The sequence below is a fragment of the Penicillium lagena genome (assembly GCF_028827675.1).
Source record: "Penicillium lagena strain IBT 129212 chromosome Unknown utg000002l_segment0_segment0, whole genome shotgun sequence".
Lineage (NCBI taxonomy): Eukaryota > Fungi > Ascomycota > Eurotiomycetes > Eurotiales > Aspergillaceae > Penicillium > Penicillium lagena.
The window spans coordinates 235107-260298 of record NW_026623223.1 but is presented as its reverse complement, the minus strand read 5'-3'; the positions used below and the strand labels follow the sequence as shown (position 1 = coordinate 260298).

General features: G+C 52.8%; 8 protein-coding genes across 8 annotated transcripts; 4 read left to right on the top strand and 4 right to left on the bottom strand.

The window, feature by feature from the left end:
* Positions 1–17: 17 nt before the first annotated feature.
* Positions 18–1917, top strand: N7510_002831 (exonuclease V; the record flags this gene model as incomplete). The annotated part of the gene is made up of 2 exons (XM_056974758.1): positions 18–423; positions 485–1917. The coding sequence occupies 2 exons, from the start codon at positions 18–20 to the stop codon at positions 1915–1917; spliced, it is 1839 nt and encodes a 612-aa protein (XP_056834714.1).
* Positions 1918–2016: 99 nt separating this feature from the next.
* On the bottom strand, positions 2017–3494 carry N7510_002830 (heme-dependent oxidative N-demethylase family protein; the record flags this gene model as incomplete). Its single annotated transcript, XM_056974757.1, has 5 exons — positions 2017–2782; positions 2842–2965; positions 3027–3079; positions 3135–3237; positions 3296–3494. The coding sequence occupies 5 exons, from the start codon at positions 3492–3494 to the stop codon at positions 2017–2019; spliced, it is 1245 nt and encodes a 414-aa protein (XP_056834713.1).
* A 515-nt stretch (positions 3495–4009) lies between these two features.
* Positions 4010–5940, bottom strand: N7510_002829 (dolichyl-P-Man:Man(6)GlcNAc(2)-PP-dolichol alpha-1,2-mannosyltransferase; the record flags this gene model as incomplete). Its single annotated transcript, XM_056974756.1, has 4 exons — positions 4010–4267; positions 4322–5116; positions 5167–5839; positions 5894–5940. The coding sequence occupies 4 exons, from the start codon at positions 5938–5940 to the stop codon at positions 4010–4012; spliced, it is 1773 nt and encodes a 590-aa protein (XP_056834712.1).
* A 173-nt stretch (positions 5941–6113) lies between these two features.
* Positions 6114–8054, top strand: N7510_002828 (RNA-binding snoRNP assembly protein NAF1; the record flags this gene model as incomplete). Its single annotated transcript, XM_056974755.1, has 1 exon — positions 6114–8054. The coding sequence occupies one exon, from the start codon at positions 6114–6116 to the stop codon at positions 8052–8054; it is 1941 nt and encodes a 646-aa protein (XP_056834711.1).
* A 174-nt stretch (positions 8055–8228) lies between these two features.
* N7510_002827 (U4/U6-U5 snRNP complex subunit PRP3) lies at positions 8229–9980 on the bottom strand (the record flags this gene model as incomplete). The annotated part of the gene is made up of 1 exon (XM_056974754.1): positions 8229–9980. One exon carries the CDS (start codon positions 9978–9980, stop codon positions 8229–8231), a length of 1752 nt encoding a protein of 583 aa, XP_056834710.1.
* On the top strand, positions 9979–15374 carry N7510_002826 (DNA-directed RNA polymerase I core subunit RPA190; the record flags this gene model as incomplete). Its single annotated transcript, XM_056974753.1, has 4 exons — positions 9979–10337; positions 10402–10884; positions 10944–13713; positions 13770–15374. 4 exons carry the CDS (start codon positions 9979–9981, stop codon positions 15372–15374), a joined length of 5217 nt encoding a protein of 1738 aa, XP_056834709.1.
* Positions 15375–15803: 429 nt separating this feature from the next.
* N7510_002825 (TFIIH/NER complex ATP-dependent 5'-3' DNA helicase subunit RAD3) lies at positions 15804–18356 on the bottom strand (the record flags this gene model as incomplete). The annotated part of the gene is made up of 4 exons (XM_056974752.1): positions 15804–17603; positions 17657–17773; positions 17824–18280; positions 18340–18356. The coding sequence occupies 4 exons, from the start codon at positions 18354–18356 to the stop codon at positions 15804–15806; spliced, it is 2391 nt and encodes a 796-aa protein (XP_056834708.1).
* A 311-nt stretch (positions 18357–18667) lies between these two features.
* Positions 18668–25155, top strand: N7510_002824 (ubiquitin-protein ligase RKR1; the record flags this gene model as incomplete). The annotated part of the gene is made up of 10 exons (XM_056974751.1): positions 18668–18955; positions 19012–19405; positions 19465–21181; positions 21230–22074; positions 22121–22534; positions 22586–22959; positions 23012–23311; positions 23367–23810; positions 24002–24221; positions 24272–25155. 10 exons carry the CDS (start codon positions 18668–18670, stop codon positions 25153–25155), a joined length of 5880 nt encoding a protein of 1959 aa, XP_056834707.1.
* Positions 25156–25192: the final 37 nt, after the last annotated feature.

The window sequence follows — 25192 nt, the reverse complement described above, 5'->3', positions numbered from 1 at the left end:
CTCCTTCCATCGCAGGCATGTCCTGCTCACCAGCATCCCTCATCCCTGACAAATCCGACTCCAGTGACTACGGCTCTGATTTCGCCCCGGATGAAGAGCAGATCCTGAGCGAGCTGCTCGCCCAAGCCGTCGCGGAAAGCGCGTCCGCCGTCGACGCCACCGCGTCGTCCACACATCCCCCAGTAACCGAGAACGCGACGAACCCAGCGGCAGCAGCGGAGCTAATTGATCTCAACTCTTTGAACCCGGCTGCGGTCGCAGATATTGAAGATGGCTTGGAGAGCCCGCCAGGTGTCCGACTGCCTAAGGTGCTGGGCCGGGAGAGGAAGCCCTGTTCTCCGCGGCGGCAGTCAAACCAGCCTTTCCAATCCAGTCAGGCAAGTCAGGGCTCAAACAACAGTAACAGCCCGTTTGGTAAGACTGGTCCTTCACCTGCTTTCGTTTCTTTGATATGAGCTGACACCCTGCCATCCGAAGCGTTTAGTCGAGCACCCCAGTTCCACTGAGGGCACAGAGATAGAGCGAGAGCGCAACGCGGTCCGCGAGCGTGAATGGACGCGAGATCCAGAGGCTGCAGCGCTTGATCCTCGGACCCCCGTCGAGCGCTTTCGACGCCCGCCGAATAAGGCGTTTTCCGTGACGGATCTGGTGTCGCCCGCCTGGTGCGAGTTGCAATACTGGTACACACTGACAAAACATGGGAGGAAGAAGAGAACGCCGGCTATGAAGATGGGGAGTGTCGTGCACAAGACGCTGGAAGATGAGATCTATACCACTGTCCCTGTGGAGATCACCACGAAGGAAGATGCTTGGGCACTCCGGATATGGAATGTGATACAGGGCCTGCGCATGTTGCGTGAGTTTGGCATTACGCGTGAAATGGAGGTCTGGGGGCTTGTGGATGGGGAGGTGGTCAATGGAGTCATCGACCAATTGTCCTACGAATGCCCGGACCCCGAGCTCGAGGCCACGGCTTCCAGTTACTACGCGGAGACTGCTGCGTCGAAGGCGGCCTTGCCGGAATATCAGATGTCCTTGTCAGACTTTCTCCTGTCTCCGGCTGGGCGTGGTCGACGACTCGAAGATCTTGCCCGGCCAGAACCCCAACCTCAGAAGGAAGAAGTGCCTGCGGCCGTGTACGATCTGCCGCGAGTGTATATGACGGACGTGAAGACGAAGGCCAGTCGGTCCATCCCGACAATCAAGAGCACCGGGTTTCGTCCCACTCTTCTCCAGCTCCAGCTCTACTACCACATGCTCAACCGCATGATCACCAGTGACGACGTCACGATTGAAATGCTTGCACAACGCTATAATCTCGACCCCGAACGTCCCTTCTCTGAATCCTTTCTCTTAGAAGTGGGCGGGCTGAATGACGAATTCTTCGATACTCCTACGTCCCAGGTATTTGATCTTGATGATAATATCACTACACCGGACGACGCACGGAAAATCTCTCACAGCTCACCTCCGTCCAGTAGCCACGACTCTACCAGCATCCTCATGGCTCACAACAACCTCTCTCGCATCTGGGGGTTTATGAAGGACCAAATCCGACTCACGTTTCTTCCCCCACCCACATCCTCAATATCACCATCCATCCCCTCACTTTCTCAACCGACCATGCTGGAAGAATACCCAACTCTCCTATCACCGATCCTTACTGCCCGATACCTTTCATCTGCTCCTACAGACGACCTGCAGCCTCAACACCTCGGAAGCCGCTCCTTCCTGTTTGATCCCACGACCATGACGTCCTACCTGACTGATCAGATGGAGTGGTGGCGTGGTGAGCGTGATCCGCGCGGTGTCGATGTCATGGAGGCGTGGAAATGCCGCATCTGCGAGTTTCGCGATGACTGCTCCTGGCGTCAAGAACGGGAGTGGGCCTATGCAAGACGGAATCGAGCGAACTAAGAGGCAATTGCCCTACGATATGTATATATTCCCGACTTGGGATGCAGGACCAATCAAGAGCGTCGAACTATACCGACAATAGATACTCGCAGCTCTCCTTCAATATGGATAACTGCGTCCCTCGTCTTCCTGCTCCACCTCCAAGCCAGCCGCAACCTGCTCCTCATGCTTTCGATCCAGATACTCCAGCAAGACATCCTGATACATCTCCTTCCCCTTGTACCGTGACACATCATCGCCCCAACTGCGCACCGCAGAGGCCAACCTCCCCGGCACATACGGCTCCTTCGCAACCTCGGTGACGGGCTCAAAATACGTGCGAATCGTGAACACCACCCCGCCAGACCGCGGCAACCGCCTGAGCGACTGCCTCTCCGAGCGAAAGAAATGATGCTCAATCGCCCTGTTCTTCTCCGCCGTTGCCCACGATACATCCGCCGAGTCTTCCGCCCCAATACTGTACGACCATGCCAGGTTCTCGTCCACCTGGATGAAATAGTTATTGCGCAGCACCGGCTCTTCCGGCCTGAGTCGGCGGAAGAAATTCTTCATCCCCTTCTCGAGCTTCGAGCGGAACTGAGGCACGTCGCCGGACGTGTGGATCTCCGACAACGGCATCCCGAACTTGTCGCTCAGGCGCCAGAAGCCAGCTAGCAGGATTGCCCCGGCCACGAGGTAGTACTCGCCGTCCGGGCGTTCCATCATGATGGCGAGGTCGTCTTGGATTAGACGTGCGCTCATCACCATCGGGTCTTCGGCTAGTGGCCGCGCTGTGATGTCGAATGTCTCGTTCGTGACCATGTTGATAATCCCTGTCGATGTCTTCTGGAACATAGTTGGATAGCGCTCGGGGAGGTAGGCGCATCTAGTTACTTCTGTTCAGTTGGCTGCGAAAGCAAGTCCAAGGGTAGGAAGGGCACGCACAGCTCTTCCAGGAGTTCCATCGCTGCATCCTTTGCCTCGGGCGCCGTCTTACAGCATTTATCACCGCGTTCTGCGATGCGGCGAGCTTTGTCCGCGTGGAATTTCAAGTAGTGATTATCGAGCTCTGTGTTGTGTATGTGTGGGTTAATGACTTGTCCTTCGCCGGGGTATTGGTCATTCCTCACCTATCCACTCATCCCATTTCATACTTCTTAGTCCCATCGTAACGAAGTATTTCCTATAGTTAACCGAATGAGCATTCGTCAGTACGGGGTATTATCTTTGAAGCATACGGCCCATATCGAAAAGGCCGATAGAGAATCGGCTTTGTAGAGTGGACATCCCAGCCGGGGTAGGGCGGCGCTGTAGGCCGCTTGAAATCAGAGGGTATCCATTCTAAACATGCAGTGTCAGCATGGTCAATGGGAATATAGACACCCTCTGGTGAGCCTACCTCCAGGCTTTCTGGCTGTCTTCTCTCTTCCCCGGGAGTGGGAGGGAGTTGAGCGTCTGGATGTTGTGCTGAACGTGGCACCCCCTTTGCGTGAGATTACGACTAAGAGCCAGACGCAGACAGTCAACACGAGGACGAAGTTTGCTAGATCTTTTGCGGCGACGTTGGATACTTTGTTCCGGAGGAGCCCGAGGGACATGGTTAGGTTAGGGCTGAGATGGATGGATTGTGGATATTGGCTTCATATATATTTGTCTGTCGCTATCACTTTTATGAATGAATAATAGGAGCATTCAATCGCAGTATAGTGGGGGTGGTACGTAGTAGATAGTAGAAGTAGGACAGATGGAGTAAGATGGGATAGATCCCCAGATGATACAAGACCTGGTCAAAGCGAGGACCTCAACTCTACACAACTGCCCTTCCCGTTAATTCGATGCGAGACACCCCTGTTCCCCGGGGCTACTTCCAGCCAAACGATCCGGGGCTGCAGGCTCTCCTCTTGACTTGACGTTATCTGCGGAGAACCGAGCTTATCATATTGCCGCTGTGGTGCAGGATGTCTTATCCGGATTGGGTAAAGTGGCTCTGGCGAGTGAACACATAAAGGGTAATGCTGCGCGCACACACTCCCAAACAAGCGGGGATTATTGGTGGTATTCATGCGCAATATCCTTCTATGTAATTGTTGGGGAAAGAGAAGGGAGAGGGATCTTAGATAGATTGTTCTGTCCCTCGGCGTTGAAGAAGGCAGTATTGGCCCCATTTCCGCTGCAGGGGTTGCGGGATGAATGGCAGGTCGGGAATCCACATCAACCGGCCCAATAGTCCTGTCTGCGCTGTATCCAGAAAGCTCTCACACTTCAGAGTCGCCCAGTTGGCTTCATCCAACACATACGCTGGTTCCAGCTCGGTCGTTTCGCGGCCGGGGAAGTAGGAGTCGACCAGGAACGAGCACTGAGAGATATCCACCTGTTATTTCTCCGTTAGCTTTTATGTTAAGTGCTCATTTCATACCATGCTTACATATTTGCTGGGATCTTCTTGATTCAAGTCGTTCATCCCCGACGGGATCTGAGAAGCGCCTTCCAGACGACCAAGATAGTCGGATGCTTCAGGGAATTCACCCGGCAGTAACCCGCGAAACTCGCTGCGAATAAACTTGGCGCGCTTATCATGTGGAAGGAAGTAGGATGAAGGGAAGCGGTACCACTCCTTGCCGAAACACACGTTCTCTCCTGTATGCGCCATGTCGGGTTGCTGGAGCGGCTCAAACACCTTCAGTGGCGCGCGGTATGCGGTCACCATGCCCAGAGTGCGCAGCATACCGGCATTGAGCGCAACCAGAAGCACTGAAATGACACCGAGGAGTTTTAACCTTGCGGGGATGCGACCGATGAACTCTTGCCGGTTACTAGACCCAATATAGGAGAGAATCATATGGAAAGCGACAGCGGCATTGAGAGCCAAGAAGGGATATGCCGGATACATGAACCGCTCCTCCTTGTGAGGCTGCTCCGTGAAGATGCCGAACCAGATGTAGAAGGGTGCAATCATGGTGATAGTCCGCAGAACTGTCTGCAGTGATGTTGTCTGGAATCTGAAGGCGGTTTGAAGAACCAGGAGTGGCAAGGACAACATGGCGAGGACAAACCAGAGATTGAAATTTAGCGCCAGGTTCTTGAAATAGAATGTCCATGGTTCGGTGCCAAAGATATCGGGTCCCTTGTCCTTGCCTTCCAGGACATTGTACTTGACGATGTTCCAGGGCACCAAGGTGAGCTTCTGGAAGAAAGCATAGTCCACTGCTACCTCGACTGCCTACAACTCATCTCAGCAAAGACATCGAGCTTATCCAACCCCAAACTTACCAGAATAGAAAGACACCTCACGACGCCGTCCACAACAGCACCGGTGAGAGAGACAATCGACCCGGACAAGTACGCAAGGGCCAATTCCTCCGTCAGAGGTGGGACGATCAAAGCTCCCGCAAATGGCCACCCGACAATGGACCCCAGACCAAACCACATGATCCCCTGTGCGATTTTCTGACCACCCTTCCAGTCCAAAAACGCAGCCATGCCAAGCATTGATGTGTACATGGTGAAAGTGGACGGGAGAAAGGCGGTTGAGGCATGGAACATGCCAGGACTGAATATGAGGACCATCACGAATAGCAGTCCAATGCGGGGGCTGATCGTCCGGCAAATGGAGGAGTACAACCGGACCTGGCAAGCAGAGCACACAAAGGCAAGCAATAACCGGATGATGTAGAACTCAATCATTTTGCTGGTGCCGAATAGCGATGCCAGCTTCCCCACAGCCGCGTGGAGGGAGACGTAGAGCCAGCTCCGGATGGAATAAACAGGCGAATATTCCCATGTTTGTAAGCCATATCCGTGTTCAAGATAGTGAGCGGGTTCCCAGAAATTGAAGACCTCGTCGCAATCCTGAATAGGAGAGAACAGCGCGGCGAGACCATTGCAGAGGAGACAAAGACAGAGCGTGATGTCCAGGGGGAGGTAGAAGGGAGGAGGAGGAGGTCTGGACAGAAGTTAGTTATCAGTAAGAAGGTAGGTATTTTGCACCATCGAATACCGTTGCTTCGTCCTCGGAGCCTGTGTAGGCCCGTTGTTAGTAGCCATATTTTGGGGAAGTCAACTGGTTGACCACGAGAGCTTCGAAGGCGCGATAAGCAACGATAAAGCCGCTACGGTGGGCGGAACGGCTACTTGTGCACTTTCAAAAAAAAGTTACCCGTCGCGTTTTTGGTTTCTGCTTGTCGCAACACTCGAATACTATTTTTTTCTGGCCCAATATGGCTGAACCGATACCACAGATTCAGTCTGCAGGCACTGTTGACGCAGCAGACCCTCAACATTCCACTGCGAACAGCACGCCTCCCATCGCCGCTCCCGACAATGGCAGCGACTTTTACAACACGCACGTGGCTACGGGGACCTCCGCCTTGAGGGAGGAGAGCCAGGAGGACGCGCCAGTGGATGTTGAGGAACTTGGATCCTCGAAGCCTCCGGCGATGATCCCGGGACTGGGTCTAGTCCAGCCGAGCTCGCAGGAGCCAGTTGTCAACGGCCAGCCTGTCTCTCAGACTACAGATGTCAAAATGACCGAAGAAGACTCAAAAGAAACGGCATCGCAAGTGGCCAAGCAAGAACCAAATGGAAAGGCTCAGGTAAAGAGCGAGTCAGCGGAAGCGATGGACGTCGACACAAAGGCAACCGAAGCAGCCGCGGACAACACCCAGGTGGCTGAACAGCCAGAGGAGGAGCAAGAGGGCGAGCATCCAGAGTGGGAGGTTGACTCATCACCTTACGAGTCGTCCTCAGATAGCTCTACGTCTTCGGATTCCGACGATAGCGACGATGAAGACTACCCGATCCTTAGCCCGGAAGAACAAGCGCGGATTCTGATGCTAGCCGAAGGCGGCTCGGACGACGAGGGAGAAGGGAAGGGGAAGTCGGGTGGCTATATTAGGTCGACCAACGAAATCGCCGAAGATGTCCTTCCGGTTCCAGACGTCAAAATCACACCCGAGATGAAAATTGTGCACTTGGGCAAGATCCAAACCGTTGTCGAGAATGCACTTCTCATCGAGGCCAACACCTCCGGAGAATATCAGGTTCTCGAGTCCGGTTCTTTACTTTGTCTCCAAGACCACACCATTGTCGGCGTCGTGTCGGAAACCTTGGGGAGAGTCGAAAACCCATTGTACACGGTCATGTTTTCTTCGGCCTCGGAGCCGCAAGAGAAGGGCCTGACAAAAGACATGGATGTCTACTATGTTGAGGAACACTCTACATTTGTTTTCACCCAGCCGCTCAAGGGGATGAAGGGGAGTGACGCCTCCAACTTCCACGATGAGGAGATCGCCGAGGACGAAATCGAGTTCTCCGATGATGAGGCAGAGGCCGAGTACAAGAAGAGACTGAAGCAGAAACGACAGGAGAGAAAGGAGGCCCGGGGCGGCGGCGCCGCCAGAGGCAAGAGAGACCGGCCAGGTCCCTCGAAATTGAGTCATTCCGAAATCAATTACGATGATGAGAGAAGCCAGGAAGGATACACGCCTCTTGCTCGCCCGAAGAATCTTCACGAGATGATGGGGCCGCGCGAGGCGCCTGTCGAAGGAAGTGATCGCAACCCCGGTTTCCGCGGCGGCCGGGGTCGTGGTCGAGGTTCTGATCGTGGCCGAGGCGGTCGTGGCCGAGGTTCAGGAGGAAGAGGAGGACGAGGAGGGGGAGTGGGATCTTGGAATCAAGACCAGGGCCGACCTCAATACGGGGAGGCTCAGTCCCAGCCTCCTGGTTACGCACCCCAACCGTACCAGCAACAACAACAACAACAGCAACAGCCGGCGTACGGTATGCCCCCGCCTTTCGCCGCCTATGGGCAACAACCGCAGCAGCAGCCGTTTGTCCCTGGTGCTGCTCCGACGCAGTTTCCATTCCAATTCCCCTTCCAGCAAGCCTTCCAACAGCAGCAGCAGCCCAATTCCTTCCCCTCCATTCCTCCGGGGGCTCATATCAATCCTCTGTTCTTGGCAGCGCTGCAACAACAGCAGCAGCCCCAGCAATATCAGCAGCCCCAGCAATATCAGCAGCCCCAGCAATACCAACAGCCTCATCAGGCTCCAGGACAGCCTCAGGCGCAAAACCCGCCTATGAACTTCGACCAGGTCAAGGCGCAATTGGAACTGCTACGAAATCTCAGCAATGGGAACCAGGGGCCGCCTCCGTCTTAAAGATCTCTCAATTTGGGCATTTAACTGGATATTTTTGCATGAATGGTGTTCTTTTTGGCGTAGTGTTGGGCTTCGCAGAAAAGTTATGGATTTCAAGGCTATTTGTTTGCTGGAGCAAGGATAAATAAAGTACATAGGTGCATTTGGATATATGAGCTAGCTAGTTACATCAGGTCAGAACTCGCTTGGTTTGGCACTCTTGGCCAATGTCCAGAAGTTCTCCATTTTGGCTCGAGATAGGGCTTCTTTCGCGGCCGAGTCGGTTTCACACACCCTAGCACCGAGCCACCTTTTAAAGGCGCGGGCTTTGGCTTGCCCTTCCCAGAGAAGAGTACAGCTGTTGTGGCTGAAATCTTTTAGTTCGCCTTTCTCATCTTCCGTAGATAGCCATGCCGCCTGAGCTTCACGGTTTCCTTCTTTCACGGCGTCGGGACCTGGGTTTTCAGTCCAGTCGATGCGGTTCAGCATCAGCTTGCGGTAGTTTTTGATTGAGTGCCTGCCGCCCTCGACAATCAGCAGGTTGAACTTGGGATGCATGACACAGATTCCCGTCAGAGCATTCTGCTCGGCGTTCCTGCTAATCTTGAAGCGATTTCGGCCGCTCGCAAGATTATCAATGCGGTAAACAGACACGTAAATCCCCAGGGCGGCATCCTTCTCCTGCTGAGCCGCGAGTTTCTCGTGCCGCTCTTCCTTGCTCAATTTCCGTTCCTCGTTCATCTGCTCGTGCTTGTCGCGGCGGTCCGCGATCTCCCTGTTCACACGAGCCTCCACGGCTGTGGGATCTTTGACGGCCTCTTCACCCAAAACTCGCATGAGGTTGGATTTCTTGACCTTTGGTGGTGGGGCCGGTTCAAGACCCAATCTGATCTTCGCTTGCTGTTCTTTTAGGTCCGCCATGCGTCGCTGGCGACGAATCTTGGCCTGCTCCTTGGGTGTGAGATACATGGGTTTCGCCACGGGCACGTGTTTGTCCTGCGGTGGCTCAATAAGGACAGGGTGTTGAATGTAGCGTGTGATGATGGAATCGGCAGTATTGACCTTGAGGTTTTGGGAGTCGTCTATCGCAGCGTACTCATCTCCGTTGACCAGACCTTCATCCCACCATTCCAGAGCGGGCGGAGCAGGCACAACAAATGCTTTTTCGATGTCCAAATCCTCATCGATCCCAGCCTGACGTGCTCTCTCTGCAATCCGCTTCTTCATGGCCTCTAACTGCGCCTGTCTGCGCAGAGCCGCAGCTTGCTGTATGTATTTGCCCTTTTGATTGAAAACAAGCTGCTTCGCGTGTCGCGGCTTGGCCACCGTAGCCTTGGGTCCAAGGCTAGGATCAAAATAAGGATTGTTCCTGATTTCTTCTATCGACGGACCGGATAGATCGAGGCGCGCCCGGTTGTCGCGTAATTCGGTACGCCGATTTCCTTTGCCTGGTTGCCGTCCCTTGCCGCCACGGATCTCAGGCGTAGTATCAGCGAGTAGTGCTGGGTGAAGACCGACATCCAGACCACCGCGGGCCTTGTTGAGCCCCTCATCGTCAAAGGTCGGGGATTGGTAGGAGGACGCCGGGGCAGGTGGTCGTTGTGGAGGCGCTGCATTGGCTCTTCCCGTTGCTGCTGCGACTCTGGCCTTCATCTGTTCCAATCTCGACATTGCAGGACTGGGAGCTGGTGGCGTGGGGCTGGGGCTTGCCTCTGTCGGGGGAACGGGTGGTGTCGCGCCGCCACGGGCAGATTGAAGACGAGCGCGAACGGCTTCAGCCTTTGCTCTCGCCGCGGCGACCATCTTTTCGATGTCTACCTTGCCGCTGGCAGAGCCTCCTTGGGCTGGGAGGGGAGACCCATGGTTGGATCGGGATCTCTTTTGTGAGTTGCTGTCATCCTCTTCGGGATGAGCCCGCTTTCGCGCATTGCCCGACACGTCGGCCATGGCGTCTGTCGATGATTATGATGAGGATCGAGCAAGCAAAGCCGGGACGGAGTGGGTGACCCCGGGAGGCGGTCGGAGCTGGCAGAAAAAAGTTCTCCAAAAAAGTTTCGCTCTTTCCCGCTTCGACTGCTCTACAGAAAGTCTTGGGTCGCGCCCGAAGCTGCTGGTCACAATGGCGAATTTCGCTCGCCCGGTCTCTTCGACCATTGCTGGCGTTGACTTCAGTGTTTTCTCGGACCAGGAGATCAAAGCTCTGTCGGTGAAAAGAATTCACAATACCCCAACCTTGGATTCGTTCAACAACCCGGTTCCCGGTGGTCTTTATGATCCGGCTCTCGGTGCATGGGGAGACCATGTGTGAGTGACTGTCTTTTGCTTTATTTTCTTTCTATTTCTAACCTGAAGGATTGGCGACAATCAGATGTTCTACATGCCGTCTGAACTCATGGTCTTGTACCGGCCATCCCGGACACATCGAGCTCCCAGTACCCGTCTACAATGTCACCTTCTTCGACCAAATCTACCGGCTTATCCGCGCACAGTGTGTGTATTGTCACCGCCTGCAGATGTCTCGCGCTCAGGTTAACTTGTACACCTGCAAGTTCCGCCTTTTGCAATATGGCCTCGTCGATGATCTAGCCGCAATCGACAAGATCGGAACAAAGGGAATCAAATCAAAAGACAACGACGAGTCTAATGACGACGAAGAGCCAGATGAGGAAGACATCAGGGATAAGCGAACTGCCTTCGTCACTCGGCGCATTAAGGAAGCCAAAAAGGCGGGCAACTTGGACGGGCTCATGGCCGGTGCCAAGAATCCGGTTGCCGCCGAGCACAGGCGAGAGCTCGTCAAGTCCTTCCTTAAAGACATTGTTGGCGCCCGTAAATGCGCTAACTGCAGCGGGTATATTCCAAACCCTTACCGTGCCGTGAGGGTTTTTGTCAGCTAACAATATCCTGCAGGATTTCTCCATCCTATCGAAAAGACCGCTACAGTAAGATCTTCCGAAAAAAGTTGACCGAGAAGCAGAGGATTGCGATGGCGGCCGGCGGCTTCCAGGCTCCAAATGCCATGGTCCTTCTCGAGCAAGAAAAGAAGCATGGGTCAAAGCAAAATGGTACTCAGGTAAACGGTGTCTCAGATACTGCCAGCATCACCTCGGAGACCCATGGTGCCGAAGAGGAAATCCGTCGCGGGGCCGCTGTTGTGGCGCAGTCTGGTTCAAATGAAGGGCAAGCTGGACAAGAGTTTATGCCCAGCTTGGAGGTCTACAGTACCATCAAGCTTCTTTTCCAGAAGGAAGCCGAGATTATGAACCTTGTGTACAGCTCTCGACCCACGCCAAAGGGGGCGACTCCGGTAACGGCGGACATGTTCTTCATCAAGAATATCTTGGTTCCGCCAAACAAGTATCGCCCGGCTGCTCCCCAGGGCCCTGGGGAGATCTCCGAGGCCCAGCAGAACATCCCGTTTAGCAATATCCTGAAGAACTGCGACCTCATCAATCAAATCAGCAAGGAAATGCAGAACGAAGCCGACAAGGCCCTCACTAGGGTGCGGAATTACAGTGATCTACTTCAGGCAATGATTCAACTACAGGATACGGTAAACGGTCTGATTGATCGCGAGCGGACTGCGGTTACTGGTTCAGCCATCGCTGGGCTCCCCAATGGCATCAAACAGCTTCTAGAGAAGAAGGAAGGATTGTTCCGAAAGAACATGATGGGCAAGCGTGTGAACTTTGCTGCCCGAAGTGTTATTTCGCCAGATCCCAACATTGAAACCAACGAGATCGGTGTGCCTCTTGTCTTCGCCAAGAAACTGACCTTCCCGGAACCTGTGACGAACCACAATTTCTTCGAGTTGAAAGAAGCAGTCATCAATGGTCCGGACAGATACCCTGGTGCAGCGGCTATCGAGAACGAGAATGGCCAGGTTATCAATCTCAAGTTCAAGAGCTTGGACGAACGGACAGCACTTGCCAACCAACTTCTAGCGCCATCAAACTGGCGGATGAAGGGCTCGCGCAACAAGAAGGTTTACCGACATCTTACTACTGGCGATTATGTCTTGATGAACCGTCAGCCTACTCTGCACAAACCATCCATCATGGGTCACAAAGCTCGTGTGCTTCCCAACGAGAGGACCATTCGCATGCACTACGCCAACTGCAATACCTACAATGCGGATTTCGATGGTGATGAGATGAACATGCACTTTCCTCAAAACGAGCTTGCTCAGGCAGAAGCAAGGATGCTTGCGGACGCAGATCATCAGTACCTCGTTGCCACCTCAGGCAAGCCACTCAGAGGTTTAATCCAGGATCACATTTCGATGGGAACATGGTTAACGTGCCGAGACTCCTTTTTCGACGAAGAGGATTACCATCAGCTTTTGTATAACTGTTTGAGACCAGAGAACTCCCACATAGTCACTGATCGGATCCAGCTCGTGGAGCCTGCGTTCCAAAAACCGAAATATCTCTGGACTGGCAAGCAGATTATCACGACAATCCTCAAAAACATCAAGCCTCCAGAGCGGGCAGGTCTTACGCTGAAGAGCAAGTCTTCAACTCCTGGTGAACGATGGGGCGAGGGCAGTGAAGAAGGAAATGTTATCTTCGACGATGGAGAATTCCTATGTGGTATCCTCGATAAGAAGCAACTTGGTCCGAGCGCCGGTGGTCTTATTGATGCTATCCATGAGATCTACGGACACACAGTTGCCGGAAAGCTGATGAGTATCCTGGGACGCCTTCTAACCCGGTTCTTGAATATGCGAGCATTCACTTGTGGCATTGATGATCTCCGATTGACCAAGGAGGGCGATCAGGCTCGCAAGGAGCTTCTGAGCACGGCTGAGAAGATGGGTCGTGAGGCTGCTTTGAAATACGTGACTTTGGACCAGACCACTGTGACAGATGAGGATGCTGAGCTCAAACGCCGCTTGGAAGAGGTCCTCCGTGACGATGACAAGCAAAGCGGCTTGGATAGCGTCTCGAACGCTCGAAACGGCCAACTGTCTTCGGAGATTACCCGAGCCTGCCTGCCAGGCGGTCTCGCCAAATCTTTCCCTTGGAACCAGATGCAATCGATGACAATTTCCGGAGCTAAGGGTTCAGGTGTCAACGCCAACCTGATTTCCTGCAACCTCGGCCAGCAAGTTTTGGAAGGTCGTCGGGTACCCACCATGATTAGCGGTAAAACGTTGCCGTCATTCAAAGCCTTTGAGACACATCCTATGGCTGGTGGCTATGTCTGTGGTCGTTTCTTGACTGGCATCAAGCCCCAGGAATACTACTTCCACGCCATGGCCGGCCGTGAGGGTCTGATTGATACTGCAGTCAAGACGTCGAGATCTGGATACCTGCAGCGCTGCTTGATCAAGGGTATGGAAGGATTGAAGGCCGAATACGACTCATCCGTTCGCGAAGCTTCGGATGGCTCCATTGTCCAATTCTTGTACGGTGAAGACGGTCTTGATATCACCAAGCAGGTTCATCTCAGAGATTTCGATTTCCTTGCCGCAAACTACCGCTCAATTTCGCAACAAGTCCAATCAGACCATTTCCAAAGCCTGGCAAAGGAGGAGGTTACGGCCTGGCACAAGGATGCAATGAAGGCTGTTCGCCGGTCTAACGATCCCAATGCCATGGACACTGTGTTGTCTCGCTACCACCCCGGAGGAAACTTGGGCAGCACCTCTGAAGATTTTGCTCAGGCACTCAAGAAGGTATGATTTGTTTTTCTCTCCGCTGCGTTATTCAAACTAACAAATATCCCTTATAGTATACCGATGACAACCCAGATCAGCTCATCAAGGACAAGAAAAAGGATATCGAGGGCAAAATCACCAAGAAGGCTTTCGATAAGTTGATGAACATGAAGTACCTGAAGTCCATTATTGATCCTGGAGAGGCGGTTGGAATCATGGCTGGTCAGTCCGTCGGAGAGCCATCGACGCAGATGACCTTGAACACTTTCCATTTGGCTGGTCACTCGGCAAAGAACGTGACACTTGGTATCCCCCGACTCCGTGAAATTGTTATGACCGCCAGTGCTTCGATCATGACACCGCAAATGACGCTGCTTTTGAACGATGAAATCTCCAGGGAAGACTCAGAGAAGTTTGCCAAGGCAATCAGCAAGCTCAGCGTCGCCGAGGTTGTCGACAAGGTGCAGGTTAGGGAAAGCATCGCTTCAGGTATCGGTCACACGACAGCCAAGGTTTATGATATCGAGGTCAACTTCTTCCCAGCCGAGGAATACACCAAGGAATACGCCATTCAGGTCAGGGACGTGCAGAACGCCTTGCAGACCAAGTTCATCCCCCGGTTGGTCAAGTTGACTCGTAACGAGCTGAAGAAGCGGAAGGACGAGAAGACGATGAAGAGCCACTCAACCGCTCAGCCTGAAATTGGTGTTTCGATTGGCACGATCTCCGAGGGACCGAGAGGACCGGATCGTGAGATTGAGCCTGCTGATGATGACAACGAGGACGATGAAGATGATGCCAAGCGAGCACGCGGAGCCCAGAACCGGGACAACCAGGTTTCCTACGAAGGGCCTGACGAGGACGAGGAGGCTATCATTAGACGTCAGAACTCCCCCGAGGTGGAGGATGACTTCGATGCTGATCACCTCGTCCGGACCACTGGCGACGTGGACATGGATGACGATTCCGACTCGGACTCCGACTCGGATGATGAGGGTGCCCAGGACAGCAAGGCGCGTGAGAACGACGTCAAGGAGAAGTTTGAAGAGGTCACCAAGTTCAAGTTCGACCACAGGACAGGCGCGTCGTGCATCGTTCAGCTGCAGTACGATGTCTCGACCCCGAAGCTCCTTCTCCTTCCCATCGTCGAAAAGGCCGTCCACGAAGCCGTGATCCAATCTATTCCCCGCCTTGGAAACTGCGTCTACGTCGAAGCAGACGAGATCAAGAAGGAGCCTGCCACTGTTGTCACCGAGGGCGTCAACCTGCTCGCCATGCGCGCCTACCAGGACATCATCAAGCCGCACTCAATCTACACCAACTCCATCCATGACATGCTCAACCTGTACGGTGTCGAAGCTGCGCGTGCCACAATCGTCCGCGAAATGGACGCCGTTTTCAAGGGCCACAGTATCAGCGTGGATAATCGCCATCTGAACCTGATCGGTGACGTGATGACCCAGTCCGGTGGATTCCGCGCATTCAGCCGTAACGGCCTGGTCAAGGATTCTGCGTCCCCCTTTGCGAGAGCCAGTTTTGAAACCACCGTCGGCGCCTTGAGAGATGCTGTGCTCGAGAGAGACATCGATAACCTCAAGAGTCCTAGCAGCAGAATTGTTGTTGGCCGGTCCGGTACCGTTGGAACTGGCTCTTTCGACATCCTTGCTCCAGTTGCATAATCTCGCTGTCTGGGTGGGAGTCTCAGTTGTATTCCGTGTACATTCTTCTTTTAATTTTGCACTATTTTGTTTTTTGAATTCCTCTTGTTATCATTGTCTCACGTGTCGATGATTTGGAGTTGTTGTTTTGTCTAGCGGAAACCAAAAAAGTGCCTGTTTTCGTACTAGCATATCATACAAGTCAATAAATACAACTTTGAAAATATGTTTAACTTTTAGAGCTGGTTAGACTTAGTTTCGTAGTCAAAAGTGGATGAAAGTGATAAAACAAAGTTGTCCACAAATGAATGCCCTATATTATCAGAGAAAACGCCATCCATGCTAGCTGTTGTCTCGTGTTGAGGGAAATAGACCAACGCCCTTATTTCCATACCACAAATGCGCCTATATGTACCCGAGCAACTGAAAAAAAAGGAGAAAATTTCATGCTCACGGAGCATCCAGCATCATCATATCGGCTTCGATGTCATCATCGAACTCGTCGTCCTCGATAATCCTCTGCGTGGTGGTGACCACCCCATCCATGGTGTGTCCATTCGCGAGCTCTTCTCTCATAATCCGCTCCTCCTCTGACCTTCGCTTCGCCTCGTGGCGCTCGATGTCAGCTAAGTTCCACGTGGAAATGCCCTCCTGATCCTTTGCCTTGAAAGGCTGCGCCATAGTGCGAAGGAAGTTCTTGGCATTGGCCACGGCCATATCTGTGCTGAGGTTGGTTTCGCTATCCAGCATTGCTTGGTTGATCCACTTGGGGAGCTGGGGACGCTTGCGCTCGAATCGACGATCTGCCAACACCATGACTCCGTAGTCGTCCTTGCCGCGTAGCACGCGACCCAGACATTGGGCGGCATGTCGGATTGCGTCGAAGGATAGGAAGTCATTTTCCCGAATGTGATAGTTCTCGCGCAGGAACTCGAGGCGGGCTTTCAAGATGCGGGACTCCGTGTACTGAAAGGGGACACCGATGCACAACACTGCGCGGCCATAGTGATGATCGAAATCGATACCCTCAGACACCTTGCCTCGTGCGACACAAAGCAGGATCGCACCCCGGCCATTACAGCAAGCTGTACGGTACGTCTCCAAGGCGAGCGATGATTCCTGCGCGTCGGGGGTTTCGACGAGAATCAACTTGTAGTTCCAGATTTGATCCAAGATGCCCATTCCTTGCCACATGCTGATGATTGATTCCATGTAGAGATAAGACGGGAAGAAAACCACGATGCCGTCTGGAGTGATGCGTGCGAATTCTGTGACGAGGGTCCCGTAATTGCGCACAACACCGGGATCATTGCGAATTCCAAAGGAAGATGAGACTTGAGCTTGGTCTGAGCCGCGAGTGACAATCATGGGCAAGAAAGAGCGTCGTGCCAGCGTCATACTATATGACTCTTGCATGACAGCAGTGAACCCTAGCATCTTGGGATACATTTCGAGAGGCGACAAGGTACCGGAAGTGATGATAACCGAGCTGAAACGGTCGAACACTGGCTTAATGGCGATAGCAGCATCCAAGCATGTAAAGTGTAATATCGGATTGGGAACGGTGGCTGCTTCCGACTCGTACGGCTCCAAGATCAGAACGAATCCCTTGTCGTAGGTTGCGACAAGAGTCGCAAATGTCGCTACCTCTTGCAGAGGCTGGTAGTCTTCAATATTGACAAGTTCCAGAGTGCGGACTAGCGAGGTAAGGCGCTCAGCACAGAACCTTAAGGGTTTTCGCTCGATGTAAGTCAAGTCTTTCAGATGCGTGAGGAAGGACGGCGGCGTCTCAGATATGGTGTGAGTCACTTTCATTCGAGTCTTCAGATATTCGATAAATCGTTTCAGGAAGGCAACGAAGTGTTCAGCTCGGCGAATGTTTCCTGGCACCGCTTCCTTCAACAAGTCATCTGGCAATACCGGGTTCGAGATGAATTGATCTTCCTCCCGTGCTTGTTCTGCCTGCTGCAGGCCCTCCACAAGCTTTGAATATTCGTTCTGCAGCTTCTCTGCATCCGTGCTCTTCATTTCTTCGATCTTGCGTTCCAGATTGGTTGCGCCCCTGGTAGCTTTGCGAAGGGCGTCCTCGCTGAGATCGATACTGAGCGATTCAATGCAGACATTGTCAATATTGTGCGCCTCGTCAAAGACCACTATACAGTCCTTGGAGAGCTCTCGAGATACTCGTTCGGCGATTTTAGGATCGAGGAGGTAATGGTATGAGTAGATGATAATATTGCACCAGGGCATCTAGATCCAAAGAGTTAGGATCAGAATCTGCATCGTTCCAAGGGTTGTCTCACCATGCGCCGAGCAGAGAAATAGGGACATTGTTTATGTTCTTCTCCGTATCGGATCAGTCCATCGAGTGTGAAGACTCCAGGAGGGATCAGGTTATGCGGCTCGAGCAAGTCAAGATTCTACATCTCGTTAGAAGGCTGCCCAAAGGTCGTAAAGTCGTGATCCTCACCTCGTGGTACACACACAGCTCGACGTCTTCTCCGCGCTCCTTCTTCTCCTTGACAAAGCCGGCTGTCAAGCTGCGACACCTTGCGTCAACCACAGTGCCGCTCTTCTCTCTCTTCACAGATGGGTGGAGACACAGATTTTTGCGACTCGTCAGCCCCAGCGCGCGAAACTCCTCTGTATATCCTAGCTCCTTTTCTCGATGCTTCATCAACGCCTTCAACTCCGCCAGGGCCTTTTCAATCTCGGACATGGTTCGGGAGCAGTAGATGAGCTTGCGGTGTTCTGGGTAGTGTTGCTGGTAGGCGACAATCAGCGACAGCAGCGAGACGGTCTTTCCTGTGCCCGAAGGCATCTCCAGCACACAGTGACCCCCTGCGTCGAGGGTCTTCTTGAGATCGCACATGTAGGCATACTGCTCGGGATAGATGCGAGGATACGGGAAGAGCACGGGGAGGTCGCTGCAGAGAAGGTGGGAGTTAGCCAGATGGCGACAGAAGCCGCAGGGCAGAAGCGATACTCAATGAAGAACTTCATCGTGACTGGACCACAGCCTCTCGACCCCGGGAGAACAGCAGAAGAAGAACAGGAAAGAAGACAAGAGCGAAAGAGAAGGAAACGCGACCTTTCCCCTTTGGGACAGCAATGACACCAGCCCACGTGACTTCCTTATCGGGTGTCCGACGAGTGTGTGCAAGTTGTGGAAGGTGCGACCAATGTTCCTCGACACTTTTCCAAAAGGAAGGAACGACTGCCGATTGACCTTCGATAAGGACAGAGTGCAGGCCACACACACTCTCTCCTTCTCGCCTGTGCTTCTTCTTTCAGGTCTCGCATAACTACCCCACATGAGCAAAAAGTTCAAATCCCAGGCCTCCAGCAGTCGCGCTGCTGCCAGCGCCTTTGGTGGATTCGGTGGCTTCTCCAGCCAAGGTCGCGAGCCATCGGCTCTCACATACATCGCGGAGCCACCAGATCTCTCACGCATTGCCGAACAGCAACTGGTGATCGCATTCAAGAACCTGCAGAAGAAAGATGAGATCACACGGACGAAAGCTTTGGAGGAGCTCAAGGACTATATTCTCGCCATTGAGGGCCGGAATGGAACTCTCGATGACGGGCTATTGGACGCATGGGTATGTATATCTGATCCGATCTACACCAGAACAGGGTAGACTAACACATTTATCAGGTGAAAATATACCCGCGAGCTTCAATCGACCTCTCTCGCAGAGTTAGACAGTTGGCACATCTCCTACAGGGCTCAATTGCTTCCCTCGTGGGCAAGCGCATCGTGCCTTACCTCCCCAAGGTGGTGGGCGCATGGCTCGCCGGACTCTACGACAATGACCGACCGGTCCATCGGTCTGCCCTAGAGTCGTTCAGCAAAGTCTTCTCTACGGAGGAGAAAAGGAACAATGTATGGAATATCTACCAAAGTTCGATCCTGGACTTTGTAGATGATGTCATCCTTCATCAGACTTCCTTAACATTGAGCGACGAGAGAACTGTCAAGCGTGATGATGCTGAAGCAAAATACGCACGCGTAGTGGGAGCTGCAGCTCTGCTATTCAACAGAATTCTGGGTATGTTGATATCCGTTCCTTTTCGATACTTCGAAATCCTGACAAGTGAGGGCAAATAGGGAATTCAGCAGACGTCGACCTGCAGAAAGATATGGCCACCATCGAGAATCTCCTGGGGAGTAAGTCGCTGTGGGCTTTCTGCCATAATGACGATCCATATGTTCGTCGATCAATATATATTCTCCTGCGATCTGCGGTTTCCCGAGAACCAGCATGGCTTGATTGGAACGTCCTCAGCACGTCTGTAATTGGGAAATCGTTATCTATCCCACAGATTGGATCTGCTTCCGAGCTGTCTGAATCTCTCCTGCTATTGACATCATCACGCCCCCAAGTCTGGACTGAGGATTATACTGGAAAGTCATCCTCCTCGAAAAGGCTACGCCAGTACATTCAAAAGGGGTCTCAAGGCGGTCCCGGGCTCTTTTGGTCAAACCTCGATAATTTATTGCGAATTGTGCCATCTCAAGTTCTTGCAGGAGCTGACAAGACATCTGCCAATGAGGAAATCAATGCCTCAAGTGCCGTTGTCCTGGCGGAAGCTTTTCAAGAAGGCCTCTGTTCTCGAGAAGAACCACGCCAGAATCTTGCTATTGGGTGGAAATCCTACGTCCACGTCGGGACGTGGCTCGCAAGTCTACTGCCTCAGGATCAAAGATCCGAATTTATCCAAAAGAGAATGTCTCCTCTGGTGGAAAATTACGTGCGGCCTGAAACTGCTCAATGGTTGCTGCCGCCACAAGCCGCTGAAGATATTTGCGTCACTTATCTCGCCAGTGCAGCTTCACAAAGACAGGATCAAGAGATCCACTCATTGTGGACAAAATTGTCAGACGATTTGCTGCAAGCAGTGAAGTTATCATCCCCTGAGCAGTCAAAAGATTTTCGGACATCACAAAATTCGATTTGCGATCAATCAAAGCGCTTGTTTTCCTTAGAAGCTGCGCTGGTCTCTTGGGTTCCAGACAAGGATGAAGAATTTGTTCTGGGAGTCTTCGACAAAACAGGCTTATCCCTACTTCATGAATGCTTGCAAGTTCTTCGATCTCGCAACGGGAAGCCGTATGGAGCTGCGGCTGTGGTGGAGGAATGCGTGCGGCATATGCCCCAAATTGCACAGCGCTCACAGGAGCTTCTGAGCTTCGTCCAAACAGATGCGCCGGGGCTTCTGAACTCGCCATCCGCGGACCGCTTGATTGCAACAATCCTGCTATGTCGGGAGTGGGATGGATTTGCGTCTAGCTTTGAGAACATTGTCGAGCGGACCATGGAGCTGGAGCCTGAGCAGTCGAATGCAAGCGTTCTTCAGAACCTGCTCTCAACCCTCGATTTCAATGAAGTCGGAGACAGAGACAAGCTCGCTTCCCTCGTGATGCGGGCTCTGGATAATGCCTGCAAAGGAAGCCAACCCCATTGGCCAATTATCACGGCTGTCCTTCAAAACCACTCCTCTCGTGGCGAATTGCTGGATCGCATCTTTCTGTCGATCATTGACTCCTTATCTTCGGAGGACAGAGTGTTTGACGCGTTGCACGGGCTTTCTCAAATCGGAAAGACTACACCGTCAGCAGTGAAGGCGTTCCAAAGTGGATCTCATGGATCAAAGTTGGCAGGGAAGCTTCTGTACCTCACAGAGTCTCCCTCAGAGGAAGTGGCTAATCTTGCAGAATCTTTAATGAGGACCTTCAAGGAATCTTCCATTGGTGGTACCAGCGCCAAGTCTAACATTGAAATCCTTCATCACGAGTTTAGCCAAGTCAGCGAAGAGTCATTATCGTGAGTGATCCCACCCAATCCGTGCTGAAATATAGCTAATAAGTTTAGTATCCACTCTCTCATTGCCATCGCAGAAGAAGTGGCTCATAGCTCGAAACCGGAGACGTCCACAAGTATCACAGACATCCTTCCGTCTCGCAGCTCATGGGAGGATGCATTGAGTCCGTTTCTCCAAATCCCCCCTCGACCCTCGACGGCCATCACAAGCCCGTTGGGTGGCACTGTGCAGCTCATCCAACGTGAGCTATCGGATTCATTCAGGGCGTTATGGCTATCTATTCCCCGAGATTCAGCTCGTTGCTCCGCAGCATTCCGCCTAGCCACTTTCACGATTAGAGCTCTGTCCTCGTTTGATATTGTAAATCAATTGGACAAGGAAGCCCTTGAGACATTGTTCTATTTTCTTCCGTTGGCCATCCAGCTCATGGATGACGATCTGAGCATCGAAAACTGCAACGGCATTACAGGTCTCGAGCTAGCCGACCAACGAGAAGAGTATATGGACACTGTTCTTGATGGCCGAAAGGTTATCGCTACCTGGATCCATGCCCAAGAGCCATTGAAGTCTTTACAAGATATGTCTATCTCTTCTTTGTTTACTTTGTTCTGGGAGTCCAAATTGGAAGCACTCGATGGCACCACTCCCATAAATTACAGGGTTGGAGAGGCCTATGTGAAGATTATGAACAGTGTCGATTCAGTGCATGCTTCAAAATCATCGGACGAGGTTGCCAAAATCTGCAGGGAGGCGCGGACAGCCAATGCCATCCGCTCAACAGCTAGATTTGCCGTCTTGCGGAGTTCTATTCTGTCTAACCCCGTTGGGAATCGGATATGCAATGAATTGGTTGCTGATTCAACTGGACTCAAGCCTCAGGAGGAGCGCTCAGATGGTAAGTCGTTATTTGCTATTCTCTGTACTTTACTAACAACTTCCAGGTCTGCGAAAACTAGTCCTTCTCAATACATTGTTTGCAGGGGAAGAAAACGTCGCTTCGACCATTCCAAACCAGAGATTGGTTTTCCTTACCAAGCATCTGCTGCAATGCCTCCAGTCTGATATTAAATCTCTCGGGATACGAGCCGAAATCATCAAGACACTGGCATTTGTTCTCCCATGTCTCGGCGAGATTTACGGATCACATTGGGAGGAGAGCATGGAGGTTCTCAGTGCTACCTGGAGAGAGACCAGTGGTGGTGAAGATGCATTGCCGTTGCTGGTGGCGTCATTCGGACTCTTCTTGCGTTTGAAGTCCATTGCCGAAAGTGACAGTAATGATGATGTTCAGGATGCTTGGTCCGAGCGGAAAGCTGGGCTTTTCAATGATTTGGCTTCTACAATTGACAAGTTTGGTAAGGTCACCACCCGTTATCACTGGTAAACCAGTCACTAATTGCATAAAGACTCAACCACTACGTTCCATCAACCTCGTGACGTGGCTGTTGATAGACTGCGTCGTTTGATCAACACAATCCCGATTGAGAAGCTGGAGGATGTCAGCGAGATCTTCCAGCTTCTGACTGCGCACAGTCGAGCAGTCCAGCGAACAGCCTACACGATCCTCCACCGGTACATCCCGCAGACGCAGGAGCAGGTCTCGTTCGATGTAGCTTTGTCGAAGACGGCAGTCAGCCTGCCCGACGAGCTTCTATCGTTGCTTCTTGAACCCCCGACAATGCAGGCGGTGTCGTTGTCCTATGGTGATGACAAGATGTGGACCAGCATGAGGTCATATCTTCTGAGCTGGAAGGTGGTCTTTGACCACTTTACCAATGCGGTAAGCTTTAAGTTATTCTTTTTTGGGTATCTCGCTAACGTGGAAATAAAAGTCCCTCCCCGTCCAAGAGTACTACGCATCCAACATCAAAGAGAACGAGATACTGATTCCCTTGCTGGAGTTCACGTTCGCCTTCCTTCAAAAGTCACATGGCAAGATCGTCGATGCTTCCAAGCTTGATGTGCGGTCTTTTGAGCCAGATGAGTCCGAGAGCGCCGAGAAAGAAACGCAGTGGCTTCTGGTGCATCTGTACTACTTGTGTCTGCGGCATTTGGCGAACATGACAAAGACCTGGTGGATTGACACCAAGAAACGGGTTAAGGGTCCCGTGGAAGTCTGGACTGAGAAATACGTGAGTAAACCAAGGTCTTCGTGTCAATTCGTCCGGGCTGACGATCCTTTTTTAGATCTCCCCTCTTGTCGTCATGGATGCTCTGCAGAGCGTAACCGAATGGGTTTCGACGCAGGACCAGGATGAAGAACGCGCCTTGTCTGTGAAGGTTTCACCCAGAACTGCTGAGATCATTGCTAGTGTGACCGTGGACGAGGAGTCTCCGGATGTCGCCATCTCGATCTCGCTGCCTCCCGCGTACCCGCTTCAGCCGGCGGTGGTCGTCGGCCGGAGCCGGGTGCTGGTGGATGAGAAGAAGTGGAAGAGCTGGCTGCTCACAATCCAAGGCGTGATAATGTTCGCCAACGGCAATCTCGTTGATGGGCTGCTGGCCTTCCGGCGCAACGTGCAAGGAGCGCTCAAGGGCCAGAGCGAGTGCGCGATCTGCTACTCGGTCATCTCGACAGACATGCAGACGCCCAACAAGCGGTGCGCGACATGCAAGAACACCTTTCACTCGGTGTGTCTGTTCCGGTGGTTCAAGAGCAGCAACCAGAGCACTTGTCCGCTGTGTCGCAACAATTTTGTGTATGTATAGATAGACTAGAGATTAGATAACGAGAGCAACGTTATCGATGATGCCCCACCTGCTCGATCTCCCACTTTCACCTCTTTCTTCCTCTTCTTCCTCCTTTCATGGCCGCCCCCCAGATCCCCAACCTTAACACTCTCCGACGAGGTGGCCGCCGGTCCCGACCCGATGATGGCCCATCGCGCCCTCAAGGAAAAGACTGTGTGGTCCAGGGCACGGATAATGACGCCAGCGTCTCCCGGCTGAGCGCCGTCGAGCTGGGGTACTTGGACGACGCGTACGTAGAGGCATTGACACCGTCCGAATCGGCGACCAGGCGGCTTCCAATTATCAATCGAGGTTGGTGATTCGATTTGTAGCACAAATGCACGGCTGACGGGGCGCCCCAGGAACCTATGTTCGCGCTACCGCGATCGACCAGCTCGTCGCTCGCTTCCTCGGCCCGTACAGCGCGGACAACCAGATGAAACAGATCATCTCGCTGGGTGCTGGTTCTGATACACGGATCTTTCGCCTGCTCTCGTCGCGTTCGGCCCCAGACTTTGTCTACCACGAGATCGATTTCCCCGTCAACACAGCGGCTAAGGTCCGTGCTATTCGCTCATCACCGCTGCTGCAACAAGTGCTAGGCATCAATGCCTCCGAGAATAAGGTGACGGTCTCGGAATCCGCGGATGCCCTTCACTCGCCCGCGTATCACCTCCATCCTCTCGACCTGCGCGTCCTCTCCCCGGACACACCATCTCCAGAAACATTACTTCCTGGCGTGGAAACCGGGCTACCAACCCTCCTGATCTCCGAATGCTGTCTGATCTACCTATCACCAACTGAAGCCGACAATGTCGTTGCCTTCTTCACGAAACTCATTTCCAACCATGCCGCACAACCACCCACCACCCCCCTCGGGCTAATCTTCTACGAACCAATCCGACCAAACGACCCCTTTGGCCGCACAATGGTCTCCAATCTCGCAGCGCGTGGAATCCACCTTCAGACTCTGCATCGGTATGCCTCGCTCGAGGCACAGCGGGCCCGGTTCCGGGAACAGGGACTCGCGAGCGGACAGGCCGCTGCAGATATTGATTTTATTTGGGAGCGATGGGTGGACGAGGAGGAGAAAGAGCGTGTGGCCGGGTTAGAGATGCTGGATGAGATGGAGGAGTGGCGGTTGCTGGCTCGGCATTACTGCGTTGCTTGGGGGTGGAGGGATCGTGATGATGAGCCGGTATTTGGGGGATGGAAGACCTTGGAGGCTCAGGAGGACAGCGAGTGATGTAAACAACTGATATCCAAAATGATATTCTATGATA